Source organism: Dermacentor variabilis, chromosome 5, assembly GCF_050947875.1.
Source record: "Dermacentor variabilis isolate Ectoservices chromosome 5, ASM5094787v1, whole genome shotgun sequence".
NCBI lineage: Eukaryota > Metazoa > Arthropoda > Arachnida > Ixodida > Ixodidae > Dermacentor > Dermacentor variabilis.
In genome coordinates, this window is record NC_134572.1 from 4,618,801 (window position 1) to 4,639,801 (window position 21,001).

The 21,001-nt window shown below is 44.8% G+C and overlaps 1 protein-coding gene across 2 annotated transcripts in view; it reads left to right on the forward strand.

Moving 5' to 3' along the window:
- LOC142582185 (uncharacterized) overlaps positions 1–17,656 on the forward strand; it is a 60,743-nt gene extending 43,087 nt beyond the window's left edge. For both annotated transcript variants that reach the window (XM_075691595.1, XM_075691594.1), the window contains exons 8-11: positions 1,152–1,301; positions 14,516–14,593; positions 14,740–14,891; positions 14,996–17,656. In XM_075691595.1, coding sequence (XP_075547710.1) covers positions 1,152–1,301; positions 14,516–14,593; positions 14,740–14,891; positions 14,996–16,244 — 1,629 coding nt within the window. In that variant the 3' untranslated portion in view covers positions 16,245–17,656. The remainder of the gene's footprint in view (positions 1–1,151; positions 1,302–14,515; positions 14,594–14,739; positions 14,892–14,995) is intronic.
- The last annotated feature ends 3,345 nt before the right edge of the window (positions 17,657–21,001 follow it).

Genomic DNA, 21,001 nt, shown 5'->3' on the forward strand with positions numbered 1-21,001 from the left:
GCAAAGTAAAACAAAAAACGCGCAGACATTCCGTTTGTATGTTTTATTATTTCTCTAAACTTCAATTCGTCAATTCAAGCAGCAGATCGCACTGTTGTCTTGAATAATTCTCAAAGTCACGTGTCACCACGAGCGCCATCAAACTGTGGACTTGAATACGCAGGCGCAGGGATGCAAGTTCATCATCCTCCGGCTTTAAGCGTGGCGGTCGCAAGGAGAAGGGAAAATGGCGTTCGGTTTGAAATGTCAAATCTTTCTGCGGCGCATAGTGATGTAATACTTTGCAGACACGATTGTTATCGTTCAATGCAAGCTCTGCGCTTGTCAGCTCAATATGGCCAGACCTGGTGAGGGGCCTTTAACGCTTAAGCATTATTAGTGGTTTAGATTGTAATGCAGTCTGCACTGTTGCAACAAGAAAATGTACTGAGTGTTGTCTGTTCCAGCTTGAATGTGTGCCAGTCTTGTTCATAACAAATTACATGTTGTTTATGCTTGTAATCAATTACATTTCTGCTAGTTTTGTAATTGATCAACTAATTTTTTACTTGGTAATGCTTACTGTATTTAAATTACACTTTTAGTGACCTGTTGCAGGTAACTAAGTTACTTAATTGATGGGACAAGCTGTAACAGGCAACACAGCTTTGAGCACTGGAATTTGGTGGGAACTGCACCAGAAAAACCTGTTGTCAGGCCATGCACTCGGCCTCACTGGTGCACACGTTCAGACAGGCAAATATGGCGCTCAGTATTTTTTTATCATCCACAAAGCACAGCCTTTATTGTTCACACCACGTCCTGTATCTTGTAATGGCTTCGTGTTTCTATGTGGCACGAGAGCCACTACGTCACAAGCTCCATGTCAGTGAGTGTCGACTTTGCTTTTCCATTGTCATTGCGTAATTCCTTACATTTTTTCACTAATTTCCCCATCCAGTGTTTGTATGTTAGAATGCCACCCTTTCCTTAAGCAAGTTTGAGCAAGGTGAGCTCTTTCTAGTTGCTGTATTTGTCCATTGCTTATAGAACTTGGGTGGAAAGTAGCGTACAAGTAATCAATTGCATTTTAGTAGATGCTCGATTTCTGTTATGGAGCAGACAATTACATTTTTGAATGATGTAATCATAATTGTGCTTGTCTTATCCAGACGAAGAGTGCACAAACCAGATGGAAGCCGCGCTCATCATCTTTGGGGAGGGCCGCAAGCACGCAGCAAGCACTCAGGTCTCCATCTCCGGATGTGCCCCGCACCAACCATCGTAAAGCCTGCGGGCTGTTGGCTTCCAAACATATTGAGGTCAGTGTCTCAGGTACAGTTAAATGTCAATATAATAAAGTCGGTAAAATCAACACTTCATTTTATTGAAATTTCGCTGCTGATTAGACTCTTAATTAAAAAAACAATTGCTGACCGATTATTCATTCATGTGGATGGGGCCACCAAGTATGTCAGGATAATCAGATAATCCAGTAATGAAACAATTTCATTTAGAAAATAAAAACTCTTTTCAATTTGGGAGCCAGTGACTACTCAGTTTGGTGCTGTGGCAACGAATAGATCTTCGCTGGTACAGCAAACAACTGCACGGAATTCAACCATTCGACCACTGGTGCCAACAGTAGTTTCCATTTGTTGCCTGTCTTCTTTTGTGGAAGTAGTGAAGTTTGATTACATTGAAAGTGTGAATACACACACTTTGTAGTATTCTAAGGACTTAAAGTTATGAAAAGCTAAATAAAGTGAAACCTTGTTAAACCGTAGTTGCTGGAGCTCGGAAAAAGTACGTACTAAACGGTAGTACTGTTTAACCGAAATAGCATGAGATCGCCCACTTCCATGTCGAGAACAGAACGTGGAACTCAGAGAGAGTGCGATGAAAGGGGAAAAAAACATGCAGTATTTATTCACTTTGCGCAATAAAAGTGTTATTTTCCTGTGATGCCGTAGCGGCCTAGCATGACAGCGGCCTCAAACTTACTGAAGCTGCGTGCCAGTTTTTCAGCCAGCCCCCTCTTCTCGGTAAACACTCGCATGGCAGATTCCTTGTTGGCATTACGTAGTCTCCGTGCATGCGCGCGGTAGTGCTGTAGAAGTCCCGGGGCGCCTTTTTCGTTGCCGGGTGCTGTTCTCATCGCGACAATTACATTCATGAGGCTGACATAACGCGCAGCTTGTGCCACTGTCAAACCTGAATCGCCCATGCTGTCACTTTCCGTGTCGTCCTCATCACTGTCGCTAGTTGACACTTCAGCAACAACAGAGGCAATGATGGTGAAAAGTCGAACCTTGTGACCGACATCTCTTTGCGGTTGCAGCAGCGCTGCCGAGCAACTTCTTTGCATTCCAAATGCCAGACACCGTAGTCAGCAGCAGCTCCCTATTGTGTGCCAGCGCCGACTTCTTCGTGTCACGTTCGATAGCACAGACGATGTATAATTTTTCTTCTATGCTGAGCACCCGGCATCTTTTTTATCCGAGCTTCGGCATGACACGTGTCCTCGCTTGCCTCACTTGCACGACGGCACAACGCCATAGAATAAAGAACCAACTTTAGAGAAGGGAAACTGTACCTTCCACAGTGGTACGTAAATAAGCAGCGGCAGTGCATGGAGCTTAGCGAGGCAGACACCAAATGGCGTTGCTCAATCCGAAAGCGGAAGTGCAGCTTTTTTTTTTTTTTTTTTAGAGCAAAATCCAATATAGCCGCTTTCCGCCGGTGGTGTGCGCTGGTATGTGCCGTGCTCGCCCTGCTGCCTATGCGGCATGCCTCATTGCCTAGGCTGCTGCGTACCTGGTGCATTCTAATTGCCAGGAGACCAAAGAGCCTCTACTGACCCCCACACAAACAACCCGCAAGTGAGTGAACAGGACATGCGACTTTATTGGCAGAAGGAAAGCAGTGCACCTTCTCGTACAAGAGCAGAAATAAAATTTGCATCTCGAGATGCCCCGAGAAACTCACTTATGTTGTCACACGTGGCGGTCTGGTAGCGCGCGGCAATCAGCAGCACAAGCAAATTGGACAGTGCCCCGCCTGTTTGCATCGACAGTCGCCGTAACTTGCATTGCGAAGCAATCAGGTGATGCAGGAATCTGCTGCCACATCCAACAGAGCGACATGGACTACTCGGCATTTTAGCGTCACCTCCTTTCCGACCTGCACATTTCTTTTTGATCTTTTGCGTGCCACTAATGTGTAACTCGCATTTGGTGCCTCACATTCTCAATATGGGCATGGTCGGTTTTGTGGGCATCGCCATTTTGCAGCCACTTTTGCAGAGGCCTTTCCACCCATGTGGCTATCAACTTCGTACACTTTGGATCATGTAATCACATATGCTGGTCTCCGTTCACGCCACATCAGGTCTGATGAAGGCCCACAAGCATAATTTGCCCACTGCTGCAGCATGAAACGTCGAACGGGGAGCACAAATTACGGTGTGTGTAAATTGGGAGTCATTGTCGCTGTGTGGACTGCAGGAGCAGATGGTTACCCCGTGAGACTGTTGCCCAGTGCAGCTGACCAGGTCGCCCCATCCAAGAAACATAAAATGGCAGCCATGATCAGATCAGACTCAGCATTCAATCACCGCACAAGGTTCAGACAATACACTGTACATTGGCTAAGATCCACATGACAACAGTGAGCATTCACGCACTACTGGTCGCTTACAGAACATTCAGCTATCCGACTTCAGGCACAGTGCTTGCGTTCATCGCACATGGCGGCCTAGTAACAAGTGACAACCAGCGGCACAAGCGGATTGGACAGTGTCCCACCTGTTTGCATCGACAGTCACTGTAAGTGGCATTGCGAATCAATTGGGTGATGCATGCATCTGCTGCCATAGCCAACACAGCGACATGAACTACCTGGTATTTTAGCGTTACCTCCTTTCCAACCTGCAGATTTCTTTTTACTCTTTTGGTGGCCTCTAATGTGTTGCTCACACTTGGTGCCCCACATTCTCTAAATGTAGACATGGTCTGTTTCCTGGGAATCACCACTTTGCAGGCCTTTCCACCCATGTGGATATCAACCTCATACAAAAGCGTGGCAGTTTGGGCGAGTTGGTATGTCATAAGTGTTTAAGGCTAGTAGCGCAGCTCAGGACGAGCAAAAAAGGAAAGAGGTAGGGGTAATCAAAGGGAGCGGAACATCTAAATCTAAATATGGGCATCGCTCACCCTGTTTTCCGCTCCCTTTGATTACCCCTACCTCTTTCCTTTTTTGCACGTCCTGAGCTGCGCTACTAGCCTTAAACAACCTCATACACTTCGGACCATTTAATCACGTATGATAGCCGCTGTTGACGTGAAGTAATGGCTGAGGAAGGCCACAGGCAAAATTTGCACACGGCTGCAGCAGGCGAGGACGGAACAGGGAGCATCAATCACTGTGCGTGTAAACAGGGAGTCTATGTCGCTGTGCGGACTGCAGGAGCAGATGCTTACCTTGAGAGGCTGTTGCCCAATGCAACTGTCCAGGCCGCCACATTCGACAAATGTAATACGGCAACCATGACCAAGTGGTACAGTATTGAAATAAGGCTATGCAACCAAATCACTTCAGCGTACCTATAACATAATGCATTGGCACTATACACTATACATTGGCTATGATCCACATGACAACAGTGAGTACACATGCACATGAGTCGCTCACGGCACATTCAACCGTCCGACTGCAGGCATAGTGCTTGCCTTCATTGCACATGGTGGCCTGATAACAAGCAACAACCAGCAGTGCAAGCAGATTGAACAGTGTGTCATACCTATTTGCACCGACACTCGCCACTGAAGATGAGAAACTTGCATTGCAAAGCAATCGGATGACGCAAGCATCTGCTGCCGCAGCCAACCTAGCAACACGAAGTACCCGGCATTTCAGCGTTACCTCCTTTCTAACCTGCACATTTCTTTTTGTTCTTTCGCGTGCCACTAATGTGTAACTCGCACTTGGTGCCCCACATTCTCTAAATATGGGCATCGTCAGTTTTGTGGGCATCAACATTTTGCAGCCACTTTGGCAGGCATTTCCACCTGTGTGGATATCAGCCTCATACACTTCGGACCATGTAATCACCTATGATAGTCTCCGTTGCTGCCAAATCTTGGCCGAGGAAGGCCACAAGCAAAATTTGCACACGGCAGCAGCAGGAAAGGACGGAATGGGGAGCACCAATCACGGTGTGTGTAAATTCGGAGTCTATGTTGCTGTGCGGACTGCAGGAGCAGGTGCTTGCCTCGAGAGACTGTTTCCCAATGCAACTGACCAGGCTCCCACATACGAAAAATGTAACGCGGTGATGGAGTACCAAGTCGGACAGCAGCAAAACAAGATTCTGCAATAGATCACTTCAATGTAGCTTGCACAAAAACACAGGCTGTCGAGCAAGAATAGCAATTCTGAACGAGACTAGGAATTAAATATGGGAATGAGAAATCTTGCATTCAAGAAAGAAACCACTCTACCTTGCAAGCACTGAAAGCCAAAAACATTAAGAAAAGTTTAATGCTACATAGCACACAGTGCAAATGTTAATGCAAGACACACGTCAATGCTGCATCAGCTATTTCAGGAGAGGAATTGCACATGGCAACGCACACCAGAAAATACTGCTACACATATGTTATGCTACTAGACAGTGACTGGTATTAAGTATGAGAAAAGAATTGGTTGACCTTTAATGTTTGGATGAGGAAGCGGAATGATCTTTAACAAGAATGTGGAATGAAAAAGGTTGAATTCATTGAAAAAAAATTATACTTGGCACAAATGGTATTTGACAATGCCAGGAATCTCATTAAGGAAGGGCAAGCTGATGGAACTCCTTTGGCCAGTGTTGTCTGTGCTTGTTCAGAGGTTGCAGGTACATCTGAAGACAGAATTTTTGTTGTTGAGATACCTGAATGACTCAGCCAATATCCATGCTGGTGGAATGATGGCAGAATGACGCAGTCATCTGTAGACTTGATATCTCATCCAAATACTTCTGGAACGACTTCTTTGTTCGTGGTGTAAAGCCTTGCGAATTCAGCTCCAGCCCCTTCCTGTTGGTGTAGATGGGGGCTCCCGTGATGACCAAGATGTGCTTGGCACAGACTCTGTTGGGACAGAACAGTGACACATAAGATACAGCAGAGATTATCCAAAGTCATGTAGTGTTTTCTTTTATGTTCGAACGAATTATGCTGAACTGTAAATATGAACAAACGTTCATATTGATGCGTGTATTCTATGCAGGCGATGACGACGATAGGAGCACTAACGGACTCCGCCTAGTGGGTCAGAGCGAGATTGGGTGATAACGAAGAAGACGTGTCTCTGCTCTGTTTGTTTATGAACAGATTGTCCGGTTGTTCGTGAAGAACGTCTTTCTGTGTTCTGTCCGCGTTGTACCGCGACACTGGTGGAGGTGCTGGGTACTGACCGCGTCTGATGCGTCGGAGTCCTGGGAGTCGTTCATCTAGCCCGGGCGCACTGTCACCAGTTACGACACCCGTGCATCGCTTTAGCCGTCGACTGCTAGGCCTTGCCCCGGAGTTCTCCGCTCTTCAACCACCTCTCTCCAGGAGCTGCACACATCTCGCAATGGCCGAAACCAGTCCACCACAAGCACCCCAAACCAGTCGGTTTCCCACTCCACAACAGGTAACCGCTCTGCATCCGCTGGTTCCTGATCGCTATCGCGGTGCAGTCTTCGAAGACATTAAAGACTGGCTGGACAAGTATGAACGCATCGCACAGATTAATCAGTGGACTGAGCAGCAAAAGCTCTCCCACGTCTATTTCGCCCTTGACGACAGTGGCCGTACTTGGTTCGAGAACCGCGAGGGTAGCCTCACAAGCTGGCATGACTTTCAGCAGAGGATCACGGAAACTTTTGCGAGTGCCGACCGACGCGACCGCGCCCAGCAAATGATGGAGCTACGCGTGCAACAACCTAATGAGTCGGTCACAATGTTCGCCGAGGACATGGCCCGTCTCTTTCGTAGAGCTGACCCGAACATGACCGAAAATGGGAAGTTGCGCTACCTCATGCGAGGTGTAAAAGAGCAGTTGTTCGCGGGGCTTGTGCGCAATCCACCAGTCACTGTCGCTGAGTTTATCAAAGAGGCTACGGCCATTGAGCGGGCCCTTCATCAAAGATGCAGGCAATACGATCGACTGTCCGCCAGCACTACAATCCATGCCGCCGCAGTGACTGCCGAGTATCAGAACTCCTTGCGTGAGTTGGTCAGAGAGCTCATCAGAGAGGAAATTCAAAAGATCATGGCACCGACACTTGATAGACCCGTCGCGTCAATCGCCGAAGTGGTGCGTGACGAAATCCGGCAGGCGTTCCCGGTAACCGATGTCCACCACCGGCTGCAACCACATCGCCGTACCACTAACCTCCGACAGCCGCTCCTTGGTCGCCGCCACAAGAGGAGGCTTCGAAGCGCGCAGCTGTTACGCCGCTTCAGTCATACCGCCAGCCGTCGTTCGCCGCATCTTGGTCACCGCCGCAAAACGACACTACAGGATGGCCTCAACTACGGAGAACCGACGTATGGCACACTGTCGATAGGCGCCCACTCTGTTTTCACTGCGGAGGCGCCGGCCATATTTCGCGTCATTGCTGGCATCGTGACACATCATTTCGACCTTTTCGTCCGTGGTCCTATGGTCGATGTGCAAATGACAACGCCATGCTACGCCGCGACGACGCTGCTTTTCAGGGACCCCCAATAGCCCACCCGAATGACGAATCCGTGCCCAATGATCGGTCCGATTTCGGCTGTCGGTCGCGCTCTCCAACCCCGCCACGTCAGATGGCTTCATCTACTGTACGTACTTTTGCGGAGCTCCGAGTACGAAGGTCGCCCAGCCCCCGTCGGGGAAACTGAAGGCGGCGACCTCTGGGGGCAAGGTTGCAGGCCTGCCGCAAGACACTAAAAAGCCCCCAACATTCTCGCTGCAGAACGATGTGAAGCCGATAAACACTGAAGAAATTGTGAGCGCCGACATTGATGTTTTCGTGGATGGGCAGCCGGTGACAGCGTTAGTCGACACTGGTGCTGACTTCTCTATAATGAGTCAGGAACTCGTCCTCCGCCTGAAGAAAGTAAAGACGCCATGGACGGGACCTCACATAAGGACGGCAGGCGGCCAATTACTGATGCCTACTGGAAGATGTACTGCTAGAGTTAACATCGGGGATTCTTCTTTTGTGGCCGCTTTCATCGTCCTTCTTGTATGCTGCAAAGATTTGATTATTGGAATGGACTTCCTAAAAGAATATGGCGCCGTAATTAACATCCCAGACCGCATGGTGACATTTTATGAGAGCTCCGGTTTAGTCCATTGCTTATCGCCGCAACACAACTCATTTCGTCTAACAGAAGACGACATCGTCATCCCCCCTCGATCGTGTGCCCTTGTTTCGGTAGCATGTGACATACCGTTTCGTTGCAAAGGAGTTGCCGACCAAATAACCTCGTTGTTGTTTACTCACGGTATCAGTCGCACGAGGAATCGTGAATGTCACCGACGGGCGCACAAACCTGTTGCTCACAAATTTTAGCACAGAGCGACGGCACCTTTCCAAGGGCACGGCTGTGGCTTATTTTGACACTGTTGCGGATGTTCGTGGCTGCTGTTCACTACTCGAAGAAGCACCTATGCAAGACCCAGCTCCTGTACTTGACGTTAGCACTGCTTTGTTGCAGCACGAACGAGAGCGCCTTCTTACGCTGTTGGCCAAGTTCAACTCTTTGCGTCGACGTCCATCGTCGGTCGGACGCCCCTAACAAAGCACCGAATAATTACAGATACAGCAAGACCAATTTACCAAAATCCATATCGTGTGGCTCCTAGAGAATGTGAAGCCATACAACAACAAGTGACAAAAATGCTTGAACATGACGTGATGCAACCATCAACGAGTCCCTGGGCATCTCCTGTAGTTCTGGTCAAGAAAAAAGCCGGCAGCTTGCGTTTCTGTGTGGACTACCGAAAGCTAAATAAGGTGACAAAGGAAGACGTATACCCACTTCCCCGTATAGATGCTGTAGTCATTAATCAGGTTATCGAGAAATCCACAGAGTATAATAAGCCTCTCTGTATGGCTTTCATAGATTACGAAAAGGCATTTGAGTCAGTAGAGATGTCAACAGTCATAGCAGCATTACGAAATCAAGGAGTACAGAGCGCTTACATAAATACTTTGGAAAAAATCTACAGCAGTTCTACAGCTACCTTAATTCTGCACAAGAAAAGCAGGAAGATACCTGTAAGGAAAGGGTCCGACAGGGAGACTCAATCTCTCCGATGCTATTCACTGCGTACTTGGAAGAAGTATTCAAGCTAATAAACTGGGAAGGCTTAGGAGTAAAGATCGACGGCGAATATCTCAGCAACCTTCGGTTTGTCGATGACATTGTTCTATTTAGCAACAATGCAGACGAGTTACAACAAATGGTTGATAACCTTAACAGAGAAAGTGTAAGACTGGGGTTGAAGATTAATATGCAGAAGACAAAGATAATGATAAATAGCTGGGCAAAGGAACAAGAGTTCAGGATTGCCAGTCAGCCTCTAGAATCTGTGAAGGAGTACAATTACCTAGGTCAATTAATCACAGGGAACCCTGATCATGAGAAGGAAATTAACAGAATAAAAATGGATTGGATTGCATACGGCAGACATTGCCAGCTCCTGACTGGAAGCTTACCATTATTATTGAAAAGGAAGGTGTACAATCAGTGCATTTTTACCAGTGCTGACATATGGGGCAGAGACTTGGAGACTGACAAAGAAGCTTGAGAACAAGTTAAGGATTGTGCAAAGAGTGATGGAACGAAGATTTCTAGGCGTAACGTTAAGAGACAGAAAGAGAGCGGTTTGGATCAGAGAACAAACAGGCATAGACAATATTCTGATTAATATCAAGAGAAAAATTGGAGCTGGGCAGGTCATGAAATGCGCAGGTTAGATAACCGTTAGGCCATTAGGGTTACAGAATGGGTGCCAAGAGAAGGGAAACTCAATCAAGGACGACGAAAGATTAGGTGGAGCGATGAAATTAGGAAATTTGCGGGCGCTAGTTAGAATCGGTTGGCGCAGGGCAGGGGTAATTGGAGATCACAGTGAGAGGCCTTCGTCCTGCAGTGGATATAAAACAGGCTGCTGCTGCTGATGATGACGATGATGACGGCCGATTGATTGATTGATTCTTTATTGGTTTATCACATGTAGATGTGATGGGAGGTGAAGGGAAATGCCATTCAAGGATGGCTTGAGGGAGTCCTTTGCCCCCATACTGGCAAAAACAATAGCAAAGGCACACACATCTTGTTCACATGGTTGTACACTTTAACAAAATCATCATATTAAACACAACACTGTCATACACTTTGACAAAACCATAAAATTAAACACATCATTAGTTACTGTCCTACATAGGGCATCATGCGTAATGGAACAGCACAAACAAGACGGATGACAAAGTGAAAGGACACAGAACGAACGCTGTCTCTGGCAGCGTCTTCACTCCGTCGTCATCTTGTTCACGCGGTTCTCATTGTGAATGTATTCCAACTCACCCAACTTTCCACATTAATACAGTATATTTCTTGTACATCGGACCATGTTTTTTGTGAAACAGCACTCGTTCTGTGTCCTTTCACTTCGTCGTCGTCTTGTTCACGCGGTTTCCATTGTAAATGTATACCAACTCACCCAACTTTCCACTTTAATATAGGCCATCATGCGTTAACACACGCAACTTCACCTGACCGTCGAATGCCAGCACAACATTTCATAATAACGTACACATAGTAATAGTGGCATTGAAACAATATAATTAAATACCAATCATAAACAGCTCTAGAGGTCAATGTTAGGCTAGAAAGAATGTGTACAAGTCAGATAATTTTACTTCACGAATATCGATTTGTTTTTGATTAAGCTCATTTAGTAAACGAAGTTTATTTTGAAGCATTTGCTGACCATAGCCAGTGCGACAATACGGAACATTCTATATTCCATATTATGTTGGTCTGGTGTTATATGATACTTCCTTTGGATGGAGATTTACTAGACTCACAAAGAGAGAATTATGACAGTCATAGTTAAGGTGATATTCACGCAACAATTTATATCCATACGTGTCTTGTACTCTAATTATTTTAAATTTTTTAAGGAGCTCCACAGTAGAATGCCGGAGTGGCACATTCTCAATTATTCTCAAAACTTTTTTTTTGCATTACTAATAGCCGGGAGAAATTCTATTGTGTAGTAGTCCCCCAGACCAAATGAGAATAGTTTAGATACGAAGCGAAGAGGGCATTATAGATCAGCAGTTTTATTGACTTCGGAATTGAGTAGCGGTTTCAGTTCAGAATTCCCGTTATCGCACCTAACTTTTGTAATATCACATTGATATGCTCATCGCTCTGCAGTGAGTCTGAAAAATACACACCAAGTACTTGAATAGAACTAACTAGCTCTATCTCTTAGCAGCGAAAAACTAGGTTACTTACTACTGAAACCTGCCTACCTATAGAATGAAACATCACAGCCTTTGTTTTCTTTGTATTTACCTTTAATAGGTTATTAGCCGCCCACGTACTTAATTCCTCTAAAATGGCATTACCTTTATGAAAAAGTTCGGCATCTGATGAAGACGAAACAAATATGCTAGTAACGTCAGCATAAATTATAGATTTACCTTCTGAAGATATATGGACTGTCATTTATATATAAATTAAAGATCAAAGGCCCGAGAATGCTACCCTGCGGTACTCCTGAGATTGTTTGCTTTCTTTTGGATACCCGGCCACGGCGGCTGCATTTCGATGGGGCCAAAATGCGAAAACGCCTGTGTACTTAAATTTAGGTGCACGTTAAAAAACCCCAGGTGGTCGAAATTTCCGGAGTCCTCAACCACGGCGTGCCTCATAATAAGAAAGTGGTTTTGGCACGTAAAACCCTATCATTTTCTTTTTTCGGTTGGATACTATTTCATTCATCAACACAAACTGACGTCTTTCCGAAAGATAACTTTTCAGTAGCATCAGGGGAAGCCTCCGAATGCCATAGTGACTTAATTTGTCGAATAAAAATTGATGATTTATGTAATCAAATGCTTGCGTAATATCCACAAGAACACCAAGAACAAGCAATAAAAACAGCTCTAAACGACGGGACGAGCGAAGGGACACAGACAACAGCGCTGTGTCCCTTCGCTCGTCCCGTCGTTTAGCGCTGTTTTTATTGCTCGTAATCATGAACCAACCAGCCCAAATGCGTACTCTTTTGCACCAAGAACAAATTGTTTTTGTTCAAATTTCTTCAATATATATTCCTTCTGGTCGAGAAGAGCTAGTTGTGTTGATCGATTTTTTTATAAATCCATACTGGCACTTCGTTATCACGTGCTTGTTACAGAAAGCATATAGTGGATTATCAATTATTCTCGAAACCTTTAGAAAATACAGGCCGTATCGACACTGGTCTATAGTTTGAGACGTCTTTTTTGTCTCTTTCCTTATATAAAGCCACTGCACAAGCCATTTGCATTTTGGATGGAAAAACACCCGTTGAAATACGTAAGTTAAATATATATGTCAGCACAGGAGCAATTTTATTTATTACGTATTTGTCTGGGGGGGCCTTACTTGCAACCTATCAGCATTGTAACTACGGCTGTTTTTGAAGCCCAAGAAAACAGCGCAAATTTCATGTTCTACTGTTGCTTCTAAACAGAACGTATCTACATTATGAGGATCAAGAGCTGTGTAAGATGCACATGGCCCAGTGTCAAAATCTCGCTGCACGGTAAAACTACCATCCTTACTTTTCGCATAGCTGTCTACTAATTTGCTATCGCAATCGATGCTTCGCCTTTTGCGCAAAACTGCGACTTTTTTTTTTTCATATATTGCAACTTTAGTGCATTGGGAGTAAATCTTGTTTTTTTTTATTATTCATATGAGAGAGTGTAGTTTGGTGAGAAAGAATGAGGTGCACGGTACTGTCAAGGTCTTTTCTTTCTTTAGGTCATGGAAAACGGCGGGTGTGCATTACAGTGGGGGTGGGCTCTCTTTTTTTCCTTTTTTTTTTTCGCAAAAAATGGGTGCGCGTTACAATCAAGGGTGCCTTAGAATTGAGTACTAAATACGGTAATCTGGCCCCAAAATGCGCGAATTGCATTCAGCACCTAACTAATTTCATTACAATGGGTTTCCAGCACAGGGGACTTGCACATGGATTATTGTTACCTTGCCAACGTTGCAACGTGACTGTCAAAATGCACCGGGCACTGTTGCTGCACCTGAGTACCGTTTGAGCGGTGTCTGTTGCCACCTGTAGGACGTGCTGCTCCTCACACCCGCTGGGAAGTGCTCTCCGTGTGGTATCGAGATCAGTTCGAGTAAACAGTTGAAACAGTGTTCGCGCCCATGTTCGTGTCATGGAGGACTAATGACAAACATTTGTTTTAAACAAAGCTTGCTTATGATAGTCTTGGGTGTGCGAGAAAACACCTCATTTCCTATGCAAAACAGTGTTCAGAATGTAACAAATAAGCATGCTGTAGGCACTCTGGACAAAGTTGAAAATACTTTGCTGAGGAAAAAATTCCCTGAAAGGAAAAAAGAAAATGCACAATAGCTAATTTTACTCTACTCAGGATACGACTCATTCTTTGCTGAAGCTGTGCAGCCTGCTGACATTTGGCCACTGCTTGGCAAATAACAAACCTTAAATGCTGCACAAGAAAAGCTCAAATCACACAGTGCCACTTTCTAACTGCAGTTCACAAGAGCACTGCAGCAGTTGTGTTGACAAACCCTCTCAGAGGCCAAATTGATCAGGAGACACTAGGTTGAATTTGGATGAGTCATTAGTCAAGCATTTGTATATTTCGTTTTCAATTACTTTGCTAAAGAAAGGCAAAATGCAATTTAAACGATAATTAGTGATGCTTTCATGATCGCCTTTCCTAAAGCTTAGGATTACTTTACCTGATTTGAGGTAATTGGGAAATGCACTACCACTAAATAATTTGTTTGCTGTATCTGCTAATACTGGTGAAATCTTTTTTTTTGACTCTGGCCTAATGTTCAAAGGGTAGATGAGAGCAAGGTCAAGACCAGTTGTTGTAAAAGATGCGATGATATTACAACCTTCTGGCATTGTATAGAGGTAAAATGAATGGAGACTGCATGGAAATCTAGGTAAAGGTAAATCGCACTGTAAATCATCACAGTACTGAAATGGTTACTGAAAACAATGGCTAAATCTTTATGGTCATTAAAACTAAGTAATCAGGACAAGGTGAGTGTTCAGGCGCATCTGAATTCATTTTTGTTGAGAACCTTTATCTGAACTCTGCCTTGTATTATGAAACCTAATCTGAGTCATCCGATTCACATACTTCCATTAACTTTATTTTGCTTTTGTTCTTATTATTATAATTATTATTGTTGTTAACTTATTTTGTATTTCTGTGCCATTCAAGGAGGACCTGCATCGATGCCAAGAAACCTTGAGAAAAGAGCAAGAAGCCAGGCAAATAGTGGAAAGAAAACTACTTGAGGTCAGTTTTTTGTTCTTACCCATAATTTGACTGAGTTAAGTAAGTCCTGCCTTATGACAAGGCCTGTAGTTAACTCATTATCATGCACAATTTTAACATGCATATAGTAGCATATACAAACTTAGCTCTCTCTCTCTCTTTTGCAGCTCTTTGAGGAAAATCGACAACTACGTTCTCAGCAGTGCAAGGGTTGTCGGCAGCCTGGATATTCATTGGTTTCAGATGCACTGCTGAAGGACATAGAGAGGGCTTTCATCAAGTTCCAAGTCTTCCTGGCTGCTAGTGCTGACACAAATAGGTGCGTTCATCTACTAATTGTTGTGTGCAATTACTATTCTGCTGCCTTGGTGCATAATGAAGCAGAAAGAGGCAAACATTTATTCTCTTTCGTTTTCTTCCCAGGGATCCCATTGAGAAAGTGCCACAGGCTGCCAGGCAGTCTGAGGATGTTGTTGTACATAGTGTGACATGTCCTGGACAACTGCCCTTGGTCACGCCAAGATATTCCGGTAGTGTTCGCTCAGGTTCACGTGATGACCTGTATTCCACAAGAGATCACACTGGTGACCCAAGCACACACAGCTGCCCCTTCTTGACTCGCGGACCTGCGCCCATGAGCAAGACCATGGCATCAAAACCACCTGTGCCTCCCCAGGCAAAGCCTTTTCAAGTGTTTGTCCGAAGCAAAGCCAAACAGATCATTTCAGAGAAGAGAAATCAAAGTAACAGCAGCACAGCCGACACCACTTCTTTAGTCACTCGAGACAAAGAAGACATAAAAAAACACACCACTTCATTCAAGGCAGCTGCAGAGGAGTCCCTACAGGGCAGTCGGCCAAGAAGAATGCTCAGCGACACTTTAGCTGCTCCACTAGAATCATCAAAGCGGCTCTCAGAGCTGCTTGGCATTGATCAAGTTCCTTCCAAGCTCATGTCTAGTACACTGGTATCACCCGAGTTCTTTCCACTGGAAACATTGGACAGTGAGGCTGGCTCATTGGGGTACAGGTATGAGTTCAATAGTATCACTTCAAAGGCGTCGTCTCTGTCAGAAGCTGAAGAAAAAAATTATTCGACAAAGCATCTTGTAACCTCTAGCTTGGCTTCAAAGCCCAGAACATCACAGAAGCCACACAACAAAAATTCAGCTTCCAAGGGCTCACTGTCTTCACATGACAGCACTTTGGTCTCCTCAATTCAGGAGGAGATGGCATCTACCGGCTCCGCGTCATCCACGAGTAAAGACCCACCTGAAGCACCAGCTACTGTTGGATATGTGAGCAACAATGCAGCAAAACGGTTCACTTCAGAACAACAGAGTTATCAGAGCCAGGCTTCTCTGTCTGACACAATGTCACTGTCACTTTCACAAGTGCCAAGCAAGTCTCTTAACATGGATACAGCTGACATTACTGTGAGCAGCATCCATAGCACCACGAAGCACAAGAAAGCAGCAAAGAGCTCATTTCGAGACTCACACCGCCACAGCACCCCAACCCTTAGCAATAGTGCTTCTCAGGGCATCTTTGAAGTGATCTCAACTCCGTCCAATGTTAGTTTGTCCCAAAACCAATCGGAGGTGTTGACGCCTTCCACTCCAGACACTACAACATCACCACAGCTGGCGGGAAGTGATTTTGATGGGTTCTAACACTCTCTAGACCAACTGACACCAGAGCATTGAGCTCAACAATGTTGCACCCAAGGCCAGCCAGTCTGGTTGTTTTCATAGAGCGCCATGAAAACATGTGGGCAAAAAGAAGGTATTCAAAGATATTGCTTCACTGCGAATCTTCCTTGTCTACATAGTTTTCATGCTGATGTTTGAAGCACTATATCCTATAGAATTTTGTTGTTCTGTAGGCTTTATGAAAGGAGCAAGTCCATTGGAAATGCTATAGTTGCTCAATAATCATCGAAAACCAAAGATTTTCTCTAGTATATCTGCTAGAACCACAGCTGTTTTCACAGTGATCACACCCACAGACTCCCCTGTTTGCAAACAGCATGCCGTCATTGCATGTGCCCATCCCATGTGCCGCACCTCTGAAGTGGGCATTGGTTGGCAAAAGTCGTACAGCCAACCGGTTCTCTGAATAGGAGCACTGCTTCTATCTAAGCTGCTGCAAGCACAATTTTTGCATATTGCTACGTTCTGAAGGGACAGCACCTACGAACTGTTGTTAAAAAGTGACTGTCCCCACTTGACTGGCACATTAAGATAGCATTGTTGCCAAGTGCATGGTGTCCTTGGATCAGCATAGGGTGATTTCCTAAGAAATCACCAGATGCTCTTTTGCAGATCAAAGAGCTTCGAAAGCAAATATGTTACAACAGAATATTAGCCTTTTCTTGGTGCCAACACGACACTTCTCTTAAATGACTGATTTTTGGCAAACATTTTGCATTGTATTGACATGATTGCACTTAATTTCTGTAATCTTAAATGATATACAAGACTAACTTCGTCTACAACTATCAGCCATATGCAGTGGCAGTGCTTAAGTTCCAATGGGGGTGGAATTAAAAAACAGTCCTTACCGTGGTTTAGGTGCACAGTGAAAAACCCCAGGTGGTCAAAACAAGTCCGAAGCTCTCCCTTACAGCGCCCTTCATAAGCCACTCTGCTTATTAAGGATGTTAAACACCATATTTTAATTAATTTAACCTATTACTCATCACAATGCAAATGCACGAAGCATATTATAAGTAATGCATAATTAGTTGCACGTTAAATTTGCTGTTCATGTGGCCTTTCTTTGCTGCTTGTAACTTTAAAAGACCCAGTTCTGTGTAGAACTTGTTGCTGGGCGAGTTGGTTGGGATCTAATGAATACGTTGTTGCTCCAAAAAAGGAAAAAAGAAAGACTAGCGAGAGTACAAAACCATCAGCGCTCAATCTTTCGTTTCGGACTCTCCCTCCCAAGTCTTTATTTTTTCCTTTTTTGGCGCAACAATGTATTCATTAGAACCCAGTTTTGTGTTCTTATATGTACAATCACAGCTTAAATTTTGTGGCGTAAAGGCAAGTATAAAAACAAGAAATAAAACTGTTTTAGTTGAGACCCGTGAGATCTGTATAATGATTTTAGTGGGTTGCATTTTGTGCAATCCTCATGGTGAAGAGTGCACAGGCAGGTCCGGCAATGGTAAAAACATGCTAGTAGCGCATGCACATTCCTTGTGGCGAGGCCTACGCTGTTCCCGGAATGGTAAAAGCACATGGTAGGAGCTCATTCACAGGTGTACCTTTAAGCCGATAGATTATGCTTTAGCAATTTTTTTTTCTTCACACAGCGTTAATGACACTGACATATCCGCACTCACTGAGCATCGCCTCTCATTCATGTCCACCTGTACAAAAGTGATGGGCCCAGAAATTCTGTCGACGCTTGGTCACTGCAACAAGAGGCACTGCTGATTGTGCATTACACCACAAACGTACGCACAACCACACAACAATGCATTCCGTTTCCTACAGAAAGATGTGCCGAAACCATCGCTATTTCTTGCTGCGCATTCCATCACGCAACAACAAACATAGTGCATTTCTGAAGAACAGATGATGTCGATGTCCAGCACACAGGCCACTAAAAACCACCGCATTGCTCACACTTTTGCAAGCAAAAAAACCAGCATCGCCAGTTTTTTTAGCACACAGTTTACCACCCACCAGTGTTCTCCAGCACACAATACTGCTAATCTGACTGGCGAGATTGTTGCAGATGCTTGCCAAAAAAAAAAAATGTGTCCACTTGGCGCACACTCGCACCAAGCACTACGTGACTGCACCCTGCCACGCAGAGGCGATGTTTTGCCAACCAGACCCACTCTACAGGCGCCGGTGATGTTGCCTTCATTGTGTCATGTACCGAGGGAGAGGTCTATTAGAGACTGCTCATTGCCTAATTTAAGGAGGGAATAGGTTTGGGCATGTTGGTAATTCATCGTTATACAGATTACATAGCGCAGCAAGAACAAAAAGCAGGTCAAGACGGGACAGGCGCTGACATTCAACTAAGGTTTTATTGCGGATCCTTCATATACATATGTACGCATATCTGAATCTGCAAATGGAAAGAACTGACAGAGAGGAAGAACGTAAACTGCCACATACCATCTTGACTTCTTGGTGTAGACGGCACGTGGCAGTTTACCTTCTTCCTCTCTGTCAGTTCTTTCCATTTGCAGATTCAGATATGCGTACATATTCACTCTTTTCACGGAGCACTTTGTTCTAGAGAAAAGAGATGGCACTTTTGGCGATGTGCACACAAATACAAAACCATTACCGCATCTACCTTGCTTCTGTGCGATCAGCTGTCCAATATGCAACCGAGTTTTCATTAACGCACTGTGCTTCAAATTTTGGAGTGGTGGATTGAAGGCGTGTGCAGTAGTTGGCTGTGAAAATAGTGACTGGCATATTAAGGAATGGAATGAATCTGTGTGACCAAGCTCACGGACTACTGCTCCATAAGGACAGCCTGTGTTGCTTGCTCTTCGCAATGCCACAACTTCCCCCAGAATAAAAGCCTTCACTCATCTGCCAGCATTGTATCGCTAACCTCCAAAGAAAGGACTTCAAACTCCGAACGTCAGCAAGAGTGAGCACCGCTCGTTGAACAATAAAAAGGGGAGTAAGTAGTGCCACTTCCTGTCATAGGAAGTTTCGTGCACATCTACCCCACCTGGCATGCAAACTTACTCACGTCCACTCTGTCCCCAATATATCAAGGATAGGTGAATGGGCACACATTTGAATACATGTGCACTTTATATGCACTATAAATGGCTGACTACACTGACAGCACACGAATGGTGGAAGCTGAATGTTTCATGACGGTCCACAAGAGTAAGCGCGTTACCAGACATGATACATCTTTGCTACAAGCGAGAAGAAAGAGGGTTAACCAAGGGGGGCCCGATTTTTTTCTGTCATATCATGAGAAGACAACAAACACTGACACCAAGGACAACACAGGGGAAATTACTTGTGTGTAATAAATGAAATAAAGTAACGATAAATTAATGGAAATTAAAGTGGATGAAAAAACAACTTGCCTCAGGTGGGAACCGAACCCACAACCTTCGCATTTCGCGTGCGATGCTCTATTTTGTTAATATTTTGTTATTTTGTTATAAAGGCCGGCGGTCTGTCAGATTCTAATGTGAGCTGTCTCTTCGCCAATTCCGACTGTCTCTCCAATCTTGACGCGGCATCATAAGCTCTATCGAGAGCAACTTGGGGATAGTTCCTTTCTGTTAATCGTGGTCTTCGCTGCAGATTCTTATATGTTTCGCTTGTCCGACAAAAATTCCTTGCTTGCAATGTCGCGGGTGATGACTGTTGTAGTCTAAATATTGCTGGCTATCTGTAGGCTTCCGGTAAAGTGTCGTTCTCAGTTTTCCGTTTTCTATGTAGACCGTCGTGTCCAGGAAGTTGATCTGACTAGGAGAGTGGTGAGCAGTAACTTTAATACTCGGGTGAAAGTGATTGAAATGGCTAATTAAGTCGGTTAACGCGCTTGCGCCGTGTTTCCATATTATAAATATGTCGTCAATGTAACGAAGATAGGCGTGGGGTTTTAAAGGGTAGGATTTCAGCAGGTTTGCTTCAAGCTGTCCCATAAAAATGTTCACATACGTGGGAGAGTATGGCGTACCCATGCTAGTGCCGAAAATTTGCAGGTAGTGTATAGAATCGAATTCGAAATAGTTGAGCGTGAGAACTAACCTAAGGAGCGATAAGTAAACTTCAGGAGCGTGCGCCTGGGGATTGATTGCGAGGGATCTAGAAACGGCTTCAATTCCTTCACTCATGGGAATGTTGGCGTAAAGGGCAGAAACATCCAAAGTGACTAGAATAGCGGGGTCGGAAAGAATTTGGTTGGCGTTCATGCCGTCGATAATTCGGAGGAAGTGCGGCGTGTCTTGAACGAAAGATGGGAGGGTGGTGGATATGTTTGACAGGTGGTGATTTAAGAATTTAGATAGTGACTCAGTAGGTGTGTTGTTATCAGACACAATAGGCCGACCTGGGATTTCTGCTGTAAATATTTCTTCGACCGGAACTTTATGTATATTAGGAAGATAAAAGCGGCCTGCTGTTTTGTTCTTGGGCATTAAGTGCTCCGTGCGAATCATGTTTGCGCCGTTGCTTGGCTTCTGCAGTGGTTTCATATATCTTGGTGCCTAACCTTGAGATATACACAACGAGCCCCTACCGTATATATATATATATATATATATATATACACGTGTACTTCTTTATCTGTATCGTGCGACCACTTCTCACCGCCTAACAAATGTTATCGATGGTTCCGTCAACTGTCTTTCACCGCAACTTGTGTATGCGCGACGCGAATAGTGTAGAACTTTGTGGAAGACACGCGGTTCCCAGCGGTT